General features: G+C 55.3%; 2 protein-coding genes across 5 annotated transcripts in view; one reads left to right on the top strand and one right to left on the bottom strand.

Annotated features, from left to right (window-relative positions):
- Window positions 1–3,375: 3,375 nt before the first annotated feature.
- Window positions 3,376–13,489, bottom strand: NCDN (neurochondrin). 4 transcript variants are annotated; one of them, XM_074305100.1, is made up of 8 exons: window positions 13,297–13,391; window positions 12,933–13,002; window positions 11,862–12,002; window positions 9,775–10,743; window positions 7,528–7,769; window positions 7,035–7,259; window positions 6,448–6,590; window positions 3,376–4,802 (listed from the first exon to the last, which is right to left on the bottom strand). In XM_074305100.1, exons 3-8 carry the CDS (start codon window positions 11,982–11,984, stop codon window positions 4,366–4,368), a joined length of 2,139 nt encoding a protein of 712 aa, XP_074161201.1. In that variant the 5' UTR covers window positions 11,985–12,002; window positions 12,933–13,002; window positions 13,297–13,391; the 3' UTR covers window positions 3,376–4,365. The 4 variants fall into 4 exon arrangements, with proteins under 4 accessions (XP_074161201.1, XP_074161203.1, XP_074161204.1 ...); XM_074305102.1 differs by having other exon boundaries at window positions 12,933–12,964; window positions 13,297–13,356; XM_074305103.1 differs by lacking the exon at window positions 12,933–13,002 and having other exon boundaries at window positions 11,862–12,020; window positions 13,297–13,489.
- Window positions 13,490–13,757: 268 nt separating this feature from the next.
- Window positions 13,758–16,001, top strand: part of KIAA0319L (KIAA0319 like) — an 88,134-nt gene continuing 85,890 nt past the window's right edge. The window contains exon 1 of the mRNA XM_074305097.1: window positions 13,758–14,103. The gene's annotated coding sequence lies outside the window, so the exon portion shown is untranslated. The remainder of the gene's footprint in view (window positions 14,104–16,001) is intronic.

Genomic DNA, 16,001 nt, shown 5'->3' with positions numbered 1-16,001 from the left:
AGATGTCTTTAATCCTCTTAGTCTGCTCCATCATGTCCCACACTTTCAGAAAGGGAGAGTCCGTTGTCTCCACGTGAAGTTTACTTACTTCACGTGGAGGCAGAGATAGTTCCTCAAGTTGCCCTGCATATAGTGATGAGTGTGTAGGTGTATATTATGGCGTGCTGGTATCTTTGCTCATATTCAGTCATATCTGATTCTTCATGACCCCCTATGGAGTTTTCCTGGCAAAGATACTGGTTTGTCTTTTCCCTCTCCACTGGATTAAAGCAGAGATTATGACTTGTCCAGGATACCTCAGCTAGTAAGTATCTCACATCTTCCCGTCTCCAGATCCAGCACATTATACTTGGAGCCATCTAATTGCCTCCAAAATGGGCTTACATCTATATTCATTCTTTGTTGGATTCCCTACTCACTCTTCCTTCATTTTTCACAGCCTCAAAATCCCAGGGTTCTCGCTTCTGTTCATCAAAAGATGCCCAGACCAGGGCCAGTGGAACTTGTAGCTTGGGCAAAAGGATGGTTGGGTAGTAAAGAGAGGGACAAAAGGGAAATTTTCATATGGTGATGAGATCATGGATTTTGAGCTGAGGTCATTGATTCCAACTCCTGCATTTCTCAGACCAACAAATTAAAGCACCCTGTGATTAACCAGAGCCTGGATTCGAATCTAGAGCTTCCTTCGGCTCTTGGCCACACTTTTTCCTTTGCTGCCTGTTCTTGAAAGAAAATAGCAGGAGGTCAGGACAGGAAGAGCGTTCCCTTCCATGGGCCACGGATCCCCAGGTTGGTCCATGAAGAAAGTGCTTTCCCCTTTTCTTTCCTAAACCCATTTCCCAAGTCCAGAGGGTCCCTGCTAACCAGACTGTCTGTGGAGAGAGAAGGGCTTTGCAGTGTGTGTGTGTGTGTGTGTGTGTGTGTGTGTGTGTGATATGCGGGGGCAGATCCTTCCTAAATATTTGGCCACTCAGTGACTTGTCCTTTTTGTCTATTTCTCTGTGTCTCCTCGGTACTGGGCACACGATACTAAGTGCTTGTTGATTAGAAAAATGTCACAGAAGGGATTGCTGCTCCGCTATGGCTGGTCTGGAGGCTGCTGATTCTGGCTCCTGGGAGCCGGGCTCCAGCTTGGCCCAGAGAAAGGGAAGGAGCCTGGTGGCCCAGTGGCCCAGTGTGACTCAGAAAGCCCCCTGGCGGAGAGCCCAGACAAGTGCCTCTCAGGGTCTTGTGAGCCGGTTCATTCACGACCGACTCTTGGAGATCCATTTGGAGTTTTCTCAGCAGTGGTTTGCCATTCCCTTCTTCAATTCGTTTGACAGATGAGGAAACTGAGGCAAGTAGGGCTAAGTAACCTGTCCAAGGTCACACAGCTAGCTAATAAGTGGCTAAGACCAGATTTTACTTCAGGTCTTCCTGATTCTAGGCCTTCCATTCCTATCATCTCTAGGATTATAGGATTCACTCAGAGACCAAATAATCCTTTTTACAGATAAGGAAACTGAGGATTTGAGAAGTTTAGGGATTTACTCAAAGTGATATAAATAGTAAGAGACAAAGACTGCCTTTGACTTCAGATCTAGCTGTGTTTCCATGGTAGGGTACTGTCTTTACAAGCTGAGGGGTGGTCCACATGGCCAAGTCTGTATCCTGGTAAACTCTCAGCCAATTGCCTAGGAAAGCTTCCCTCTGGAGGTGATAGGACACGTGCCCTGGGTGCTCTTCTGGAGCAACTGAGGCAGACTTCAGAAGTAGGACCAGGGTCTAACTACTGGGGAGAGCATTCCACTCCGGCTCCCACAGGGTTCCTCCAACACACATACCCCCTGGAGAAAGATCAACATTCACCCTCCCGCAGAGCCCTTAGGAGGAGCTAAGTTGGGATAGAGGGAGACTTTCCTTGTTTCTGTAAAACTGTGGATCCTCTATTCAGGGACAGATAGGGAAGAGATGAAAGAGGGAATTTACTGTTGCTTGTTAAAGTTTAAATTCAGACTGGCATTCTGCAATCTAACCCCAACCTCCCCTCCCCTTGACTTCCCTCCTCCCATGAGCTTTTCCCCTCACAACTCCAGGCTACAGCAACATCCCCTCTCTGTATGTCTGTACTGTGCCGTTTAGCACTAGGCTCACCACAGGGACAAGCTTGGGACAGTCCTTAGAGATGAAAGGTCTTCTGGTCTCTCTTTTTTACACATGAAGAACCTGATGTCCAGAGAGGCGTAAAATGTCAGGTACTAAGTAGCCACCCAGGATTTGGGACTGGGTCCTCCAACTGGAAATCTAGCATTTTCTCCCCACTATTATTACCCTGTTGAGAGCCCAATCTTCTTTCCTAGAGAAAACAGGCCCAGAAGTCATAGGTAACTCAGCCCACATCCCAGGATTCGAATTCAGCACTTCTTCCACCACGTGACAGAGACTTTCATGTGTGTGTCTTGTTTCTCCAGTTCCAGGCAGTGAGAAGATCTTTGCTCTTCTTTAGGGGTAGCCACAAAGTGGGCAGTCAACACAAATTCTTGAATGAATGAATGACTGATACAGAAACTTCAAGGTTTGAAGTAGGCGCCATTATGATCCCTCTTTTGCAGAAGAGAATGACAGCCCTTCCTGAGCTGGGGAACTTCACTTGCCAGGGCCTGGGAGGAAGGGGGCAGAGACCAGGGCCAGGACCCAGTGACCACCAGGCCCCACAGGCTTGGGGACAGCCCTTCAGTGCCTTCTCATTGCCAAAGCCCCACACTACTTTGGAAGGTGGGCTTCTAGTCCCTGCGTCTCCAGAACATTTGCCCCTCCTGTGTCCAAGTGAATGCTCCCATCAAGTCGGAGCCGGAATTAGATGGGCGAGTGGGGGGATGGGGAGGCTGGAGATGGAAGACTAGATCTTGCAGTGACATCTGGTGGACACATCTCACCACAGCAGCCCAGCTTGGTCTGGTCCTAGCTACATCAGCCTAGGCTGGAGCTGGAGGGCTGTAGGGAAGTTGGAATATGACTTCCTATAGAGTAGTTACACGTGCCTTTTGGCTTTCTCCCCTGCTCCCCTCAGGACGGCTAGGGTCTATCTTCCACGACAGTAGATGGCAGTCTCCACAAGTCAAGGTTGCAGGGGTCAAGGGAAGCTTCTCTGGTTGTGGTCACCCACCGGGAACCCTGGGTACCTCAGGCCGGCTTCCTCTGCTCCATCACAGCCCACAAAGCCCTCGGGGCTGAGTGAAGGGCCTGGGCAGCCTTGGCTGGGGGTGGAGCTCCAAAGGCTGCCGGCTCTAGAGCCAAACCCCCCGAAGGCAGCTGGGAACCCCAGCCCTGTGCCCCATGGGGGAGGCCCAGACCTCTCAGAGGCAGGCATTAATCAGCAGACGCCCAGCACAGCAATGATCACCAATAACTATTTATTGAATGTCCACAGGTGTACAGTGTGAGCTTGGCACATTGACAGAACAGGAGGAGGGGGGCCCGGGGACGCCCCCTCCCCACGCCCGGGGTGGGCAGCGCCTGCCGGGCTGACGGCTGCTCAAGTTTCCATGCAGAGAAGTCAGGGACAGGGAGCTGAAGCCAGGCACCAACACAACAACAGGAAGTCAGTCACCAGGGGAAAAGGATGGGAGACATGCAGATGTAGGGATGTCCCCTCGCTCCCAGCTTCAGCAGGGCAGGGCCAGGGGGCAGGAGGGGGGAAGGCAGGCAGGGCTAGAAGGGTTGATACCCACGCTTGGTGCAGAAAGAAAAAAAGAAGTCATCATCTTCCCCCAGCATTGCCCACCATCAGTATGAGAGCCTGCAGATCCCTGGGTCCCCAAGGGGGCTCGGTCAGAGAGAAGGTTGTTCTCTTCTTAGCAAGGTCAGGGAGGATTGATCCCATCTCTACCCCGGGAGGTCCTGGGGGGTCAGCAAGGGAAGCCCATGCCCTGGCCGGCAGGGCCCACCGGCAGAGACTGAAGCCCATACAACCCCTGCCTGCCTGCCTGCCTGTCCCTTCTCACCTCTGCTGTCCTACCTCCTGGGGGAAAAGCATCCCTCCCGTGGGCCTGGGGGAACTCCACCTGCACCATCCTTCTCAGGGACACAAACACTGATTTCAAAGCTGTGGCTGATGGGAAGAAGGTTCTTGAGTCCTCCAAAAATCACGACACTGCTGTCTGCTGCCCTTTCCCACCCCAGGGGAGTAGGTTGTAGCTCTTTCGCCAGGGGTCCGGCTCCATGCTCCGGCCCTAGGCCTGGCTGGGTACAGAAAAGCCAGAAAGCTGGGGGCTTGGGGCTGTGGGGAAGGTACCTCCTCTCTCCCTCCCTCCCTCCCTCTCTCTTCCCCTCCCTCCCGGGTGGCCAGGGCAGGGGCCAGGAGGGGATGGTGGGGGAGCGCTCCCCTCAGGGCTCGGAGAGGCACTGTTCCAGGGCTGCCATGCGGTAGTGGCTGGCAGTCTCCTCTCCAGCCTGCAGGCGCATGGCTTCCCGGCAGAGGCGGTTGGCTCGGGCCAGCTCCACCAAGACCCCCTGGTAGGCAGCCACCATCTCGGGTTTGACCGAGGTTGGGGAGACACTGCCCAGGAGCTGCAGGAGCTCCTGGGGCCAGCGAGAGCGCAGGGCCGCTGGGGCCAGCCAGGGCAGCAAAGGCACGCAGCCTGTGAAGGCCTGCATGCCCAGGAACCACAGCTCCTGTAGGTCGGCCCATACACCCTCATAGTCGGGGGCCAGGGTCAGGGCGGCCTGCTCGGCGCCGGGGCTGGCTCTGGCCACGTGGGACTGAGACAAGAAAAGGATGGCAGCTGCGAAGAAGCCACGGGAGGCAGGGGTCCCCTGGAGAGCTGCAACACAAGCACAGGGGAGGGGGAGAATTTCAGGCAGGCAGGGGCCACCTTCCCCATCGGAGGGGCAGAAGGAATGAGGGAGGCTGCTCACCTTCTGATGTGGAAGCCTGACTTGGCACTGAGACAAGCAGGGTAGCAAGAGGCCCAGTTCACAAACAAAAACCCTCAGGCTGGGCAAGGGGAGACACTCAACCCAGAGCACAAGTAACCCACACTAATTAGGCACCTGCTCTTGGCCAGGCCCAAAGGCCAAGTTCAGGCTTGCTCTCTGGCATCATGGCCTGTCGGAGGGGTTTGTGCACACAAAGCACGCAGAGGGGCTTTACGTTTGGCCCCCTGGAAAGAGTCCTGCAGCCGGAGCAAGAGGTCTGCCTTAACAATCACTAGTTCTCATCTGTGTGATCTCAGATAAGCGTTTCATTGCTTTGAGCCCAAGTGCCTCATCTCCAAGATAGGTTAAACTAGCTACCTGGAAAAGCTGCCAGAAAGACAGTAAAAATGTAGGCAAAAGACTCGGATGAAGGCGAGTTGTTATGAATGGAAGCCAGCGTTGTGAAAGGAGTGGAGGGATCTGGGAAAAAGGGGGAATGTCCCATGGATCCCTTAGGATCAGCCTGGCTCAGGGAAACAACAGGGGTAGGGGCCTGGCATTCCCCTCATCAGCAACCGCCTCACCCCCCAACACTGTATCAAGGAGCCTGGATTAGGGAGGATCCAGCCCACAGGAAGGAGGAGGGAGGAACAGGAGCAACCCCAATCTGTTGGTACACTCATTGTTCATGCAGAATATTCCTGGTCTGGAAGAGGCGTTAGCATGTTCCATTATCCAGGGACTGTGAAAGCCTCTTGTGTCTTGGAGCAGCCTCTCCCAGAGGAAGGGGATGCAGTTATTCCCCCAGGAGCTACCTTGTGCCTCCTGCTGGGTTTAGGTCATGCTGTGATCCCAAAGAACTGGTAATAGGAGCTCCTGGTTTTGTTTTGTTTTTTCCCAGCAGGATTAAAACTCCTTTCTTTGAAGGGCTCCCCTTTAACCACCAAATTTCGGGCTCAGTATTTAAAGTCAGAGAACAAAGAACATTACGCCCTGTTCCTGGATGGATGTTTGCTGATCTCATCCAACCCAACAGATGGGACACAGGGAACAGTCAGGGACAAAGGGGACCCAGCAGACACCCACAGTCAGAGTGGAAGCTTCAGCCTGGCTGGGGTGGCCCAAGGCCTGAGAACCCAGCCAGGGGAAGGGCTTCTCACCTCTTCGAAGAGCCAAGCCTCTAGTTAGGGGGCTGAGAAATAGCTGGCTGGCAAAGTTTTGCTAAGAAGGAAGCTCAGAGGCAATACCAGCTTCCAGGGTCGGAGGCCGTGATTTCTGATTTGAAGGAGGCTCTGCTGCAGAAACCTCCGGATTGACTCACAGACCCCCAAGGTTATAGACAACTTTTATCTTGTCCCTATTCTTGTTTCCAAGCAGGATCACCCGGGACACCTCCAAAGAGTTTTGAAAAAACTGTCATCTTCCCAGAGAATCTTGGTGCCCAGCCTCCGCCCACTTTCTCCTTTCTCAGAACAATGACTCGTTCTACCAGGGAAGGCAGCTAGCTCCAGGCTCGGTGTCCCTGGCCTGGCTCTCCCCAGAGCTGCTTACCTGGAGAAGTGCTGAGGAGCCGAGCCATGAGCAAGCCCAGAGTAGCCACGTTGGCAGCCAGGAGAAGCCTTCCCTTCTGCTGAACCAGCGAAGGCAGGGAAGTCATTAGAGTATTCATGAGAGATGTGAAGCAAGCATCCCGCCTGCGGGGAGGGAAAGGGGCCAGAAGGCAGAATCAGTAGGCTTTGAAGTAGCCTCACTTAGGACCCGAGTTCCAGGTCAGTTCTGAGGAACTCACACACACAAGACGCCAGGGGACAGAAATAAGTCAGGCAGTGGGCCTAAAAGGACACACTCTGAGAACTTGCTCCTTTTTCTCTTGGGGTAAGCAGGGGGCAGAGGTCCAGTGGGCATAGCTATGCAAAGGCTTTGGCAGATGTAAATTTTAGGAATTACACAGTCTCACGGGGAAGAGGGTCTGACTAGTGCCTGGAGCCCAAAGCAGACCAATTTAGGTTGAGTTCTAAGTCCGTCTCTGGCTCCTTCTCTGCCCGTAAGTACAAGTCGGTTAGGTGGCAGCAAGACTCTAGTTTGTCTCTCCCCCCCCCCCCAACCTCTGCCTGGCCCATCCCTCCCCAACCCCTCACTTGATCAGTCCGGGCGCAGTGACCACCAGGTTGAGGAAAATGTGGCAGCAGGTTTGCAGACCGATCTCTACACTGTCAGGAAGCACTGAAGTGTCATGGCCAGGAGAGGTGAGCTCCCACTGCTGCAGGAAGTACTGGCAGAGCAGCGAGGGGGCCCCTTCCTTAATGAGGATCTCCCGGGGACCATCCTCTGCAGTCAGGTGGCACCAGCCTGGCAGGAGGAGCCTGAGGAAAGACATGAGCTAGGAATGGTGGCTTGCCAGGCTGAGTTTCTCTCCCCGTGGACAAAGCCAACCCTTGTGCCATCCTTGACTGGGGAGCTTGTGGACAAAAGCCCAGGAAAAAGATGGGGAAGCATAAATAGGGTTAAGGTGAAACTACCTGGAAGTGACCAGCTCCAAATGAGGAGGGAAGCAGTTCGGTCCCTTTGGGTAGAAAGGCCAGGTCTGGAGACTGGGGATTTTCTAGCTACATTTTTCATTCAGTGACTCACCGGAGGGCATCCCCAGGCCAGGAGGGCCCTGGAGGAGTAGGAGAAATGGCTAGATTTGCCACTTGTTGTGAGAGATCGCCAGCCTCCTCAGCCTCCTCATAGAGGCTCTTGGCGTATCGGACCAGGAAGGGCAGCAGCTGGCAGATCTCCTTTCGAAGGGATGAAGTCTCTTCTGCCAGCCAGGCACCCAAGATTCTCACCGAGGCAAACACAAATGGCTCCTTCTGCTTCTCTGGCCCCACCTGCTCCCCAAGATACAAAGTGAGACTGAGGACCTTCCTTCCTCCTCCCACAACTCCCCAGCAGTTCACCCCTGACCATCCCTGGGGGTGCCATAACAAGCCATGTCCCCCCCCACTGGATGTTCTGAGAACAGCTGTAAGCTAGCCTGACTCACGGAAATTTCACCAAATCGGGATTTCAGAAACTTCAGGTTTCTAGACTAACCTCCAAGTCAGTGTAAAAACCCCCCTCTTGAGCCTCCCTGAGGGCAGCAGTTAAAGAGAACTTGGCTTGTGGCTGGTTAGGACCTAGCATTCCGGACTGAATTCTGGCTCCCACCTTCACTTTCCAACTTAATTCACTGCACTCCCTGTTTCAGTCAAACCGCCCTCGGCTCCCTTCCCTGACCTCTTTCCATCCTCCCTTGGATAACCTTTTGAGCAGCACAGTGCCTCCTCCCCATATCAGCCAGCTCTGGCACCTGCTACAAGCCTTCCCTCATAAAAACCTTTCCAGCACACAATTCTTCCCCTCTGAATGCCCTTTGTTTACTCTGTCTAGCTCTCACTCTGTGCTCCCATCACATCACATCCTCCCTATTTGATTGTAAACTGCCCAAGGGCAGTGACTTTTTCACTTTCCCATCCCTGGGAACACCTGCATTTTAAAAGTATTGGTGGAAGACGTGAGTATTCTGCAAGAAAGCCAGTTATACCTTTCAGCCCACAATTCTCTTGCAGGATCTCTATCCCAAAAACATTACATTTTGTTTAAAAGGACCTTTTTGTACAAGACATTACGGCTGCTCTGTTTGTGTAGTAAAGAAACCACCTGTGTATCCACTTATTGTAGACTGGCTGATTAAATTAAAGCAGGTTAAGGAAATGGACCACAGTGGAATGGGGAACTGGTCTGAGAGCCAGGAAAATCTGGCTCCATAGCCTACCTGACAACACAGAGGCTGGATGGCCCCGGGCAACCAATTCCTCAACCTCAGTATCCCCAAGAAACTCTCAGGAGTTACAAAGTGCACACTCTGTGGTGTAGCTACAGTGGTATTGGGAGTACTCAATGGGGGCTTTTATGATAATAAAATCGTCGGTCCAAGGAGAGAGAAAGAGAATGAAAGATGGGAGGGGAAGAGGGACACGGAGGGAGGGAAGGAGGAAAACAGAGAGAAAGAGTGGCAGACAAAGAGATCTAGAGTTTGGGAATCATACGCTTCGTGCCCCACAAGGGCTATAAAAGAGGAACAGAACCACAGGGTGGGGAACTGCAGGCAGGCTCCGAGGGGGCAAGGAGCAAAAGCATCCTCTTTGGTTGGTTCTGCCCAGCAAAGGCCGAGGATTTGAGGGGCATTCTTTGTTCTGTATGTTTCCTGGATGGTGGTCTGTACTTCCCCCCCCACCAGGAACCCTAGCACGTGACTGTTGTGAGCACTGCAGCCGGGCTGTGGGAGCCGAAGCTGCCTCATGAGAGGTGAGGAAGAGGAGGAGGGAAGGCGGGATGGCCGACGCAGTCTCTTTGCTACCCCTGCTGAAAGCCAGGTTGGGGGAGGGCCAACTTCTGGAGAGAAGCACTAGACCACCCCTCCCCAGACTGCTTGGCTCCTGGCTGGCCCAAGAGAAGGGGACATTTTCCAGTGACAGCTTTGCCCTGGCTTTGAGGGGCCTTTTTGGGAGGTGGGGTGCAGTGGGAAGGGTCTTGCCTCACTTATATACAGGAGTTGAAGATGGAGCTTTGATATGGCATTGGAAGACCCCTTTACTATCCCAGGCAATTCTCTTCACTTTGATGTACCTCAGTCTCCTCATCTGTCAACTGGGTAAATAATAAGACTCATACTACCCATTCCACAAAGGGACATTATGTCCATTAAGAGGAAATAATGAGCATAAAGTAATGTGGAAGTGTAATCCATCTACGCACATTTCTACAAGCCTGGGGACTTCCCAGGGGAGGGGCTGCCTCCCTCTCTGCTCCTCTCTTTTTCCCCAATGGCAAGGGGCTGGGCAACCTCTTTACCTGCTGCAGGTAGTGAATGACAGCTCCAATGGCCTCCTTCATGATGCTCACAAGCTGTACTTTCTGGGGCTCCTTCAGCAATGGCTGTTCAACCCGGGTACATTCCTGGATGCCCAGCTCCATCAGGGCATAGCAGGCAGTCACCACATCCTCCTTCACTTCCGCCCCAGGCTCCTCAAGGGCAAGCCTCACCTCCACACAGGCCAGGTTCACCAACAGGGCCAGGAACTTGCCCCCAGACCCACCAGCCGGGATCCACTCAGAGCCACAGGCATGTGCCAAGCGAGCTGCCAGCTTCAGGGCCGGGTTGCGCTGCCAGGAACTCAGCTTGCTGCCCAGGATCCGTGCCAGCCCAGCCTGGAGATCTCGGAGGCACTCGGTGGGGACAGTTGTCGGGGGCAGAAACAGGGGCAGCAGCTGGCAGAGCTCAAACTTGCTGGCATCCTCAGCCTTCTGGAAATCCTCGCTCAAGCCCCGAAGCACGGCCAGCAGCTCGGGCTCCGCCTCCTTCCAGCACTGGGTCTCTGCAGCTGCCAGCAGTCCCACGAGGAGGGCCAGGGCCTGATCGAAGCCGTAGCCGTGCCCCAGGTAGGCCTGGCACAGGGCAGACACGGTACCCCCAGCAATGAGGTGTCGGGGTCCGCGGGGCGTGCCAGCCACGGCAGTGAGGCATTGGTAGGTGTCATCGATCATGGAGCGGCGGGCTGCGTCGTCGGGGTCGCCCCGGGTGGTGAGGATGGCGCACAGGATGGGGATCTTGTTGAGAACCTGGGGGTGGGCAGCCAGCTCGGGGTCGCTGCAGAAGCAGGCCAGCAGGGCCACCCCTAGAGCTCGAAGGACATGGTCAGGGCAGCCGTCGGGGGCTTCCTTGGAGGTGAGGAGCCGATTGGGGAAAGTGAAGCCCACGGCATCAAAGATCCTCCGCCGGGTTTTCGCATCGATGTCACCCGCTTTGACTGCCTTGGTTACCTGTGGCGGAGGGTCAGGTAGGAGGAAAACAGGCATTGGGGATGGCCTTGCTTTCCCCTCCTCCCTCCAGGGTCCTCGGTGGTCCCAGGCACACCGTCCGAGTCAGGCTGGCGGTCCCTAGAGGGCCCCCGATACTTCTGCAGGCTTGAGCCCAGGCAGGGGTTGGGCCCTTTCTCGCCCTAAGACTCTTATGCAATGGAAGAGAAGCTGCTGCAAAGGGGGAGGAGAGGCTGTGTCCAGCCTCCATCCCTCCCTGCTTCTAGCACCTCCCCACCCCCCTTACTAGAGAGGGCTTTCTCTTGTCTAATTCTGGTGCCAAAGACCGAGCTGGAAAGGGTCTGGCACCTACCACTTAAAGGGCCCTGCCTCCATGCTTAAGGAGCGAGGGTCCTTCCCCAGAGAATTCCTTCCGAAAATTGTCTCCTCTCTCCCCACCACCTTGGGGGGGTGGGGAGGGGGAAACGGCTCCTGTGTCTCCATGATCTGCCTGTCAAAACATTTCCCCTCACACTTCACCTAAACACCTCCTCTGCTGCAGTGTGAGCCCTTGACTCCCATCCTTCTCTCAGTTGCCATGGCAAACAAGCATCGGCTGCTCTCCCCCCTCCCTCCCTCACCCCACACACCAACCACCCTTCCCAGCGCTGCAGGCTGCTGCTCTCCTGTCCCCACGCCACCCTCCCCTCGCCGAGCCCCCACTTTCCAGCCTGCGGGGGGTGCGTGTGAAGGGCCCTTCCCCAGGCTCCCTGAGGAGCCTCCGTCTGAGCCCCCCGCCAGCGCGTGCCCCACAAGTGGAGGGGAGGCTCCCCAAGCCCGTGAGTAGAGCACACCAGTCACTCGCGCCGATAACACCCTGTGAGTCAGCCCCCATCTGCCAGGGACGCCCAGAGTGAGTGCCTCCGTACCCTCATGTGGCCACCAGCTCTCAAGAGAGAAGCTGCTCCCCTACTCCCGCGTCCCGGCCCACTTCTCCACCCGCCGAGTGCATCGCCCTCAGGGTATCGAGGGTCTCCTTCCCGGCCCCCGTTCTTAGCCCAGCACCAGGAAGGAGCCATCCTCAATTGGTGTGCCCCCCGCCCGGCAGGCCCCGAAGCCCCTTCCCCTCCTCAGGTCCTTACTAGTAGCAGGGCAGCAAACTGCTCGCTGTCGTTTTTAGCATCTCGAAGAGCCCCCAGGTATCGCTCCAGGGTGGGGTTGCGGCTCTCAGCCTGGCTCAGAGCCGGCTCACAATCGGACGCCATGGTGCCCGCCTTGCCCAACTGCGAACACAAGAGGGACTGAGCGACGCTCCACGGGGGAAGGGGGAGGGAGGGGGGCGAGAGGGAGGGGTTAGCACAAAGAGCACTGGATGGGGTGGAGGATTGGAAGGAGAGGAGGGGAGGTCTCCCAGGGCTGCACTTCCCCTCCAAGTGGAGGGTGACAGAAAAGGGAGGACACAGGGATGGGGAGGTGAAGTCCCCGGCCCAAGGTCACCTACAAAAAGGGGGTAAGGGAGGGAGGCTGGGAAGCAGAGTCAAGCCTCCTGCCCCAAACCTGGCAACCCTTCCCCCACCTCTCTCCCTCCTATTTCCTCGTGGTTTTGTTAAGGAGCCTCAGGCCTAGAGAGCTTCAAGACCACCCCCCTCCACTCTAGACCCACATGGAAGAGGAGGGGTTGGAGGGGGAGGTGGGGGAGCATGGGGAGGACAAAACAGTGGAGGATGAAAACATAGCGGATGATCAGTGAGACATGCACAGGGAGCACGGAGCAGCCACCCAGGAGCATCCCACAAGGGAGCACCTCCAGCCCCTTCCCCTTTCCTCTGCAGCCTCCTCGCTCGGGCTCTGGAGCAGGGGAAAGCCTCCCAGTCTCCCTGCCCTGGGCTCCCTTTCCCCCCCTCGCCCCCCACCCCCTCCTGCGAGCAAGTGAGCAACAGCAGGATTAACCACTAAGGTTCACCCCCTCTGCCTTCCCACGCCAGTCAGCTTGCGGATGCAGGTGTCACCGAGCATCAAGCGGGAGCTGGCGGAGGGGGAGAGGGAGGGGAAGCAGGAGAGGACCGAAAACTGTCCAGTCCGCCGCCCCCCCCCCCCCATAAATAAATGAGAGCTGATCCGCGCGTGGCCAATCGAACATGGTCTGCTGGGTGGGGGTAAGGAGAGAAAGGGGGCGGGGGCCGTCGGGGATGGGGAGTCCCGGCGGTCGCCACCTGTCTCGCCGCAGCCAGGTCACAACACGACACTGATGAAGTCACGACAGGGCAGCATGATGAAGCCACACTTCAGGATGACCCGAGGTGATGTCACGAAGGAAGGCACGACGAGGTCACAGCAAGATCACGACATGGGACAATCCCCAAAGATGACATGACAAAAAAAATAATAAGGTGGAAAAAAAGGAGGACGGGAATGCGACGAGATGCTATCACGACTGGGGCACGGCGATGTCACGACATGAAGCGGTGATGTCGCGATATGACCCCCAGATGTCGCGATACGAGCCAGCGACCGGTCTAAAGATCCCTTCCAAGGATGGAGGCGGGGGCCCAAGGTGTTGGGGGGGACTGTGCTCACCCGGGTGGGGCCGCGAACCGAGAAGTCGTTCCTAAGCGAGATGCAGTCAGAGCCTCCACTGGTGCTCACACCGTGTTGCACACTCCGGGTTCCTGCTGCGGCAGCTCCACCCCCACCCCCGCATGCCACCTGGCCAATCAGCGGCAGGTTCACTCCTGGCGCCGACCAATGGCTCTTCAGGGCGTTGAACAGTAGGGGACGCCCCCGCTCCCGCCATTTTGCTTGTGGGCACTACTCCTCTTTGCTCTCGACGGTTGTTAAAAAGAGAAGCTATGGGGGCCAGATTTTTCAGAAACGCTTCAGAAAAGCAATAGAAACCTCCGTTTTCCTCTCCCTGGCACAGTTTTTTGATCCCTTCTGGGGTCTCTCTCTTTTCTCCCCTCCCCCCATCCTAGCCCCTCCTTCATCATGGCTCTGGCACCCAAGTTGCCCTTCCGGGCAGGGGGCAGAGAGAGCGGAGGCAGGAGGATTACTTCCGGGTGGAGGCCCAGGCCGTATCCGGCGGCTCCCGACCGTCCTAGGAGGCTTTAGTAGAAGGCATCTGCCCCTGGGAACCGAGCCTAGCGCCGACCGCCTAGGGCAGGGGAACCGAGGGCCGGAGCGAGCAGAGAGCGAGGAACGAAGCCGGTCTCTGCCGCTCCCTGGAGGCCGCCTGTCCATCGTGTGGCCTCGGCTGAACCCTGCTCGGCCCGGCCCGGCCCATCCCAGGCTGGTCCCGAGGCCCGGCTCCTGCCTCCCCCATGGAGCCAGAGGAGGAGGAGGCCGAGACTCGCCGAGGAGCCGCCGCCGCCCGGCTCTGAGCCCCGGGTAGGTGGGAGGGGGAGGAGGGATGGATTCCCCCGCAACTGCGGGCTCAGGCCTAGGTTCGGAGCCCGCTGGTCTGGCTGGCTCATCCCATCGCCCGCAAAGGGGTCTGGCGTGTCCGTTAGAATGTAAACTCGGTGCCGGAGCAGTCCCGGCGCTCGTGGGTGACCTGTGGCGGGGAGAGTGCCGAGGAAGATTCCGAGGTCTGGGTACCGAACTGGGCAGGGGCGGGACCGAAGGGGCCACCGGGCGGCGCAGCTCCCTTTCCCCCTCCCCCCCCCCCCCCCCCCCCCCCCCCCGCACAGCCTTGTTCGCTTCCAGGCTTAACGAGGATTAAGGGAGAGGGGGAAGGCGCGGCTCAGACTTTGTTAGAAAAGGGGGCGGGCGTCCAAAACCCGCGCGGTGGGGGGTCTTGGAGAGACCAACCGTCCGGGGCTGCGGCTGGGACGGTAAAATCAGAGGCAAAGAGAGCGCCTTTGAGACGGGATCGGAGAGAAGGAGGTCTTCGGACTTTGTAGACAACTAGGAGGCCGCACAATCTGACTAAAATTTGTGAAAAGCGCTAGCTGACTTTGTCTCCCATTCCTTCTTAGCAACTATGGAGCAAATTGGAACACGACCTCCCGGAACAATCTGTTCGTTTTTCCAGCTATTTGGAAAACAATGTGTTCAAATAGAAGCAAAACTATTCATGACAGTCTGTTCTGTGACTTTCCCAAATCTCTTTCGAGCTGCGCAGTGGCGGTGGGGTTTGTGGCTGTTCTGGCGGCTTTATTGTTGATCACTAATACCAGCCGAATAGGCTGTTTCCGGCATTCATTGCCCTTCAAACATATCTTATCGCTGAGTACATAAATGAAGTTCCACGTATGTAACTGACAGACTGAACTGTGATTCACCCCATCCACCCAGAGTATTAAGTAAACATTATCCTCGGAGCAGCTGCTGCCGCAGAGGGCCTTTATTTTGGGGATTCTTGCAATGCCCCAAATGCTTGAAGCATTGTGCGCCTCTGTGGGCTCCACTGTGCAGGGGTGGGCCCTTCTCCCTAGGTTTTTATTCTCTGAATTCTTCTAATAAGCATTCAGTGACCTGCTTTATGGTGTCTGCTGTGGTCAGAAAGTTCTTGCCCAGGTCTTGGTAACAACTTCTACTTTTGGCTCAAGTGTAGATTTTATAGGAAGGTCTTATTTGATATTTAAGTGTAATTGCTCTGTGCCTCTTCCCTTCATTGTATAGAACGTGGCGCCTCTAACCACCTCTTTCAGCCTGGTAGTGTTAATCACTCCTGTTTTTTGCTTTGAAGACTATTCATTTTCACAATGCCCACATTCGCCTACCTCTCGAGGTATTGTAGACAGGTGTTGAGTCACCCACAGCACTAAGGGAAGATAATTTTTTTTGATGAGCCTGTGTAGGCAATTTAATTCAACAAATAATAAGCATTTATTAGCTACTTTGTGGCAGGTTTTGCTGTGCTCAGGGGACCCAAGAACACAAAGTAAACAATCCTTTCTCTTAAGGAACACATGTCCTATTTGGGGAAAACAGCGTCTGCAAATTATCTACAAAGTAATTTATGGTGGGAAGAGCTCAAGAAACTGCAGAGAACCTGGATAGGCTTTTTTAAGGAGATGAGTGATCAGTTACATACCCACCACTTAACATTCTTTGTTGGTAGTTCTATCATGGTGTTGTCTATGGCTCTCCATTGTGTCGGATAGATCAGATGAGTTATTAGTATGGTTTCTGAATTATCCAGTATCATTTCCCTGCTTTTTCCCTCACCATCCTTAGCCAAGACTGGAAACTCATATAGTTTCTGAAGCGGCCTGGTGCTTAGTGAAAAATCGGCCTTGGGTTGGCTGTAACTTAGCTCTGTTAGCACCCTGAATCTTTCT

The sequence above is a fragment of the Sminthopsis crassicaudata genome, chromosome 3 (genome assembly GCF_048593235.1).
Source record: "Sminthopsis crassicaudata isolate SCR6 chromosome 3, ASM4859323v1, whole genome shotgun sequence".
Lineage (NCBI taxonomy): Eukaryota > Metazoa > Chordata > Mammalia > Dasyuromorphia > Dasyuridae > Sminthopsis > Sminthopsis crassicaudata.
This window is presented reverse-complemented; position numbering and strand designations above follow the sequence as displayed.

Coding starts and splice junctions, on each gene's coding strand:
- NCDN (XM_074305103.1), bottom strand. CDS start 11,984: ATGGCGTCCGATTGTGAGCCGGCTCTGAGCCAGGCTGAGAGCCGCAAC. Junction 10,744..11,861: donor AGTTTGCTGCCCTGCTACTA/GTAAGGACCTGA, acceptor CCTCCGCCACAG/GTAACCAAGGCAGTCAAAGC. Junction 7,260..7,527: donor TGGCCTGGGGATGCCCTCCG/GTGAGTCACTGA, acceptor GTCTTTCCTCAG/GCTCCTCCTGCCAGGCTGGT.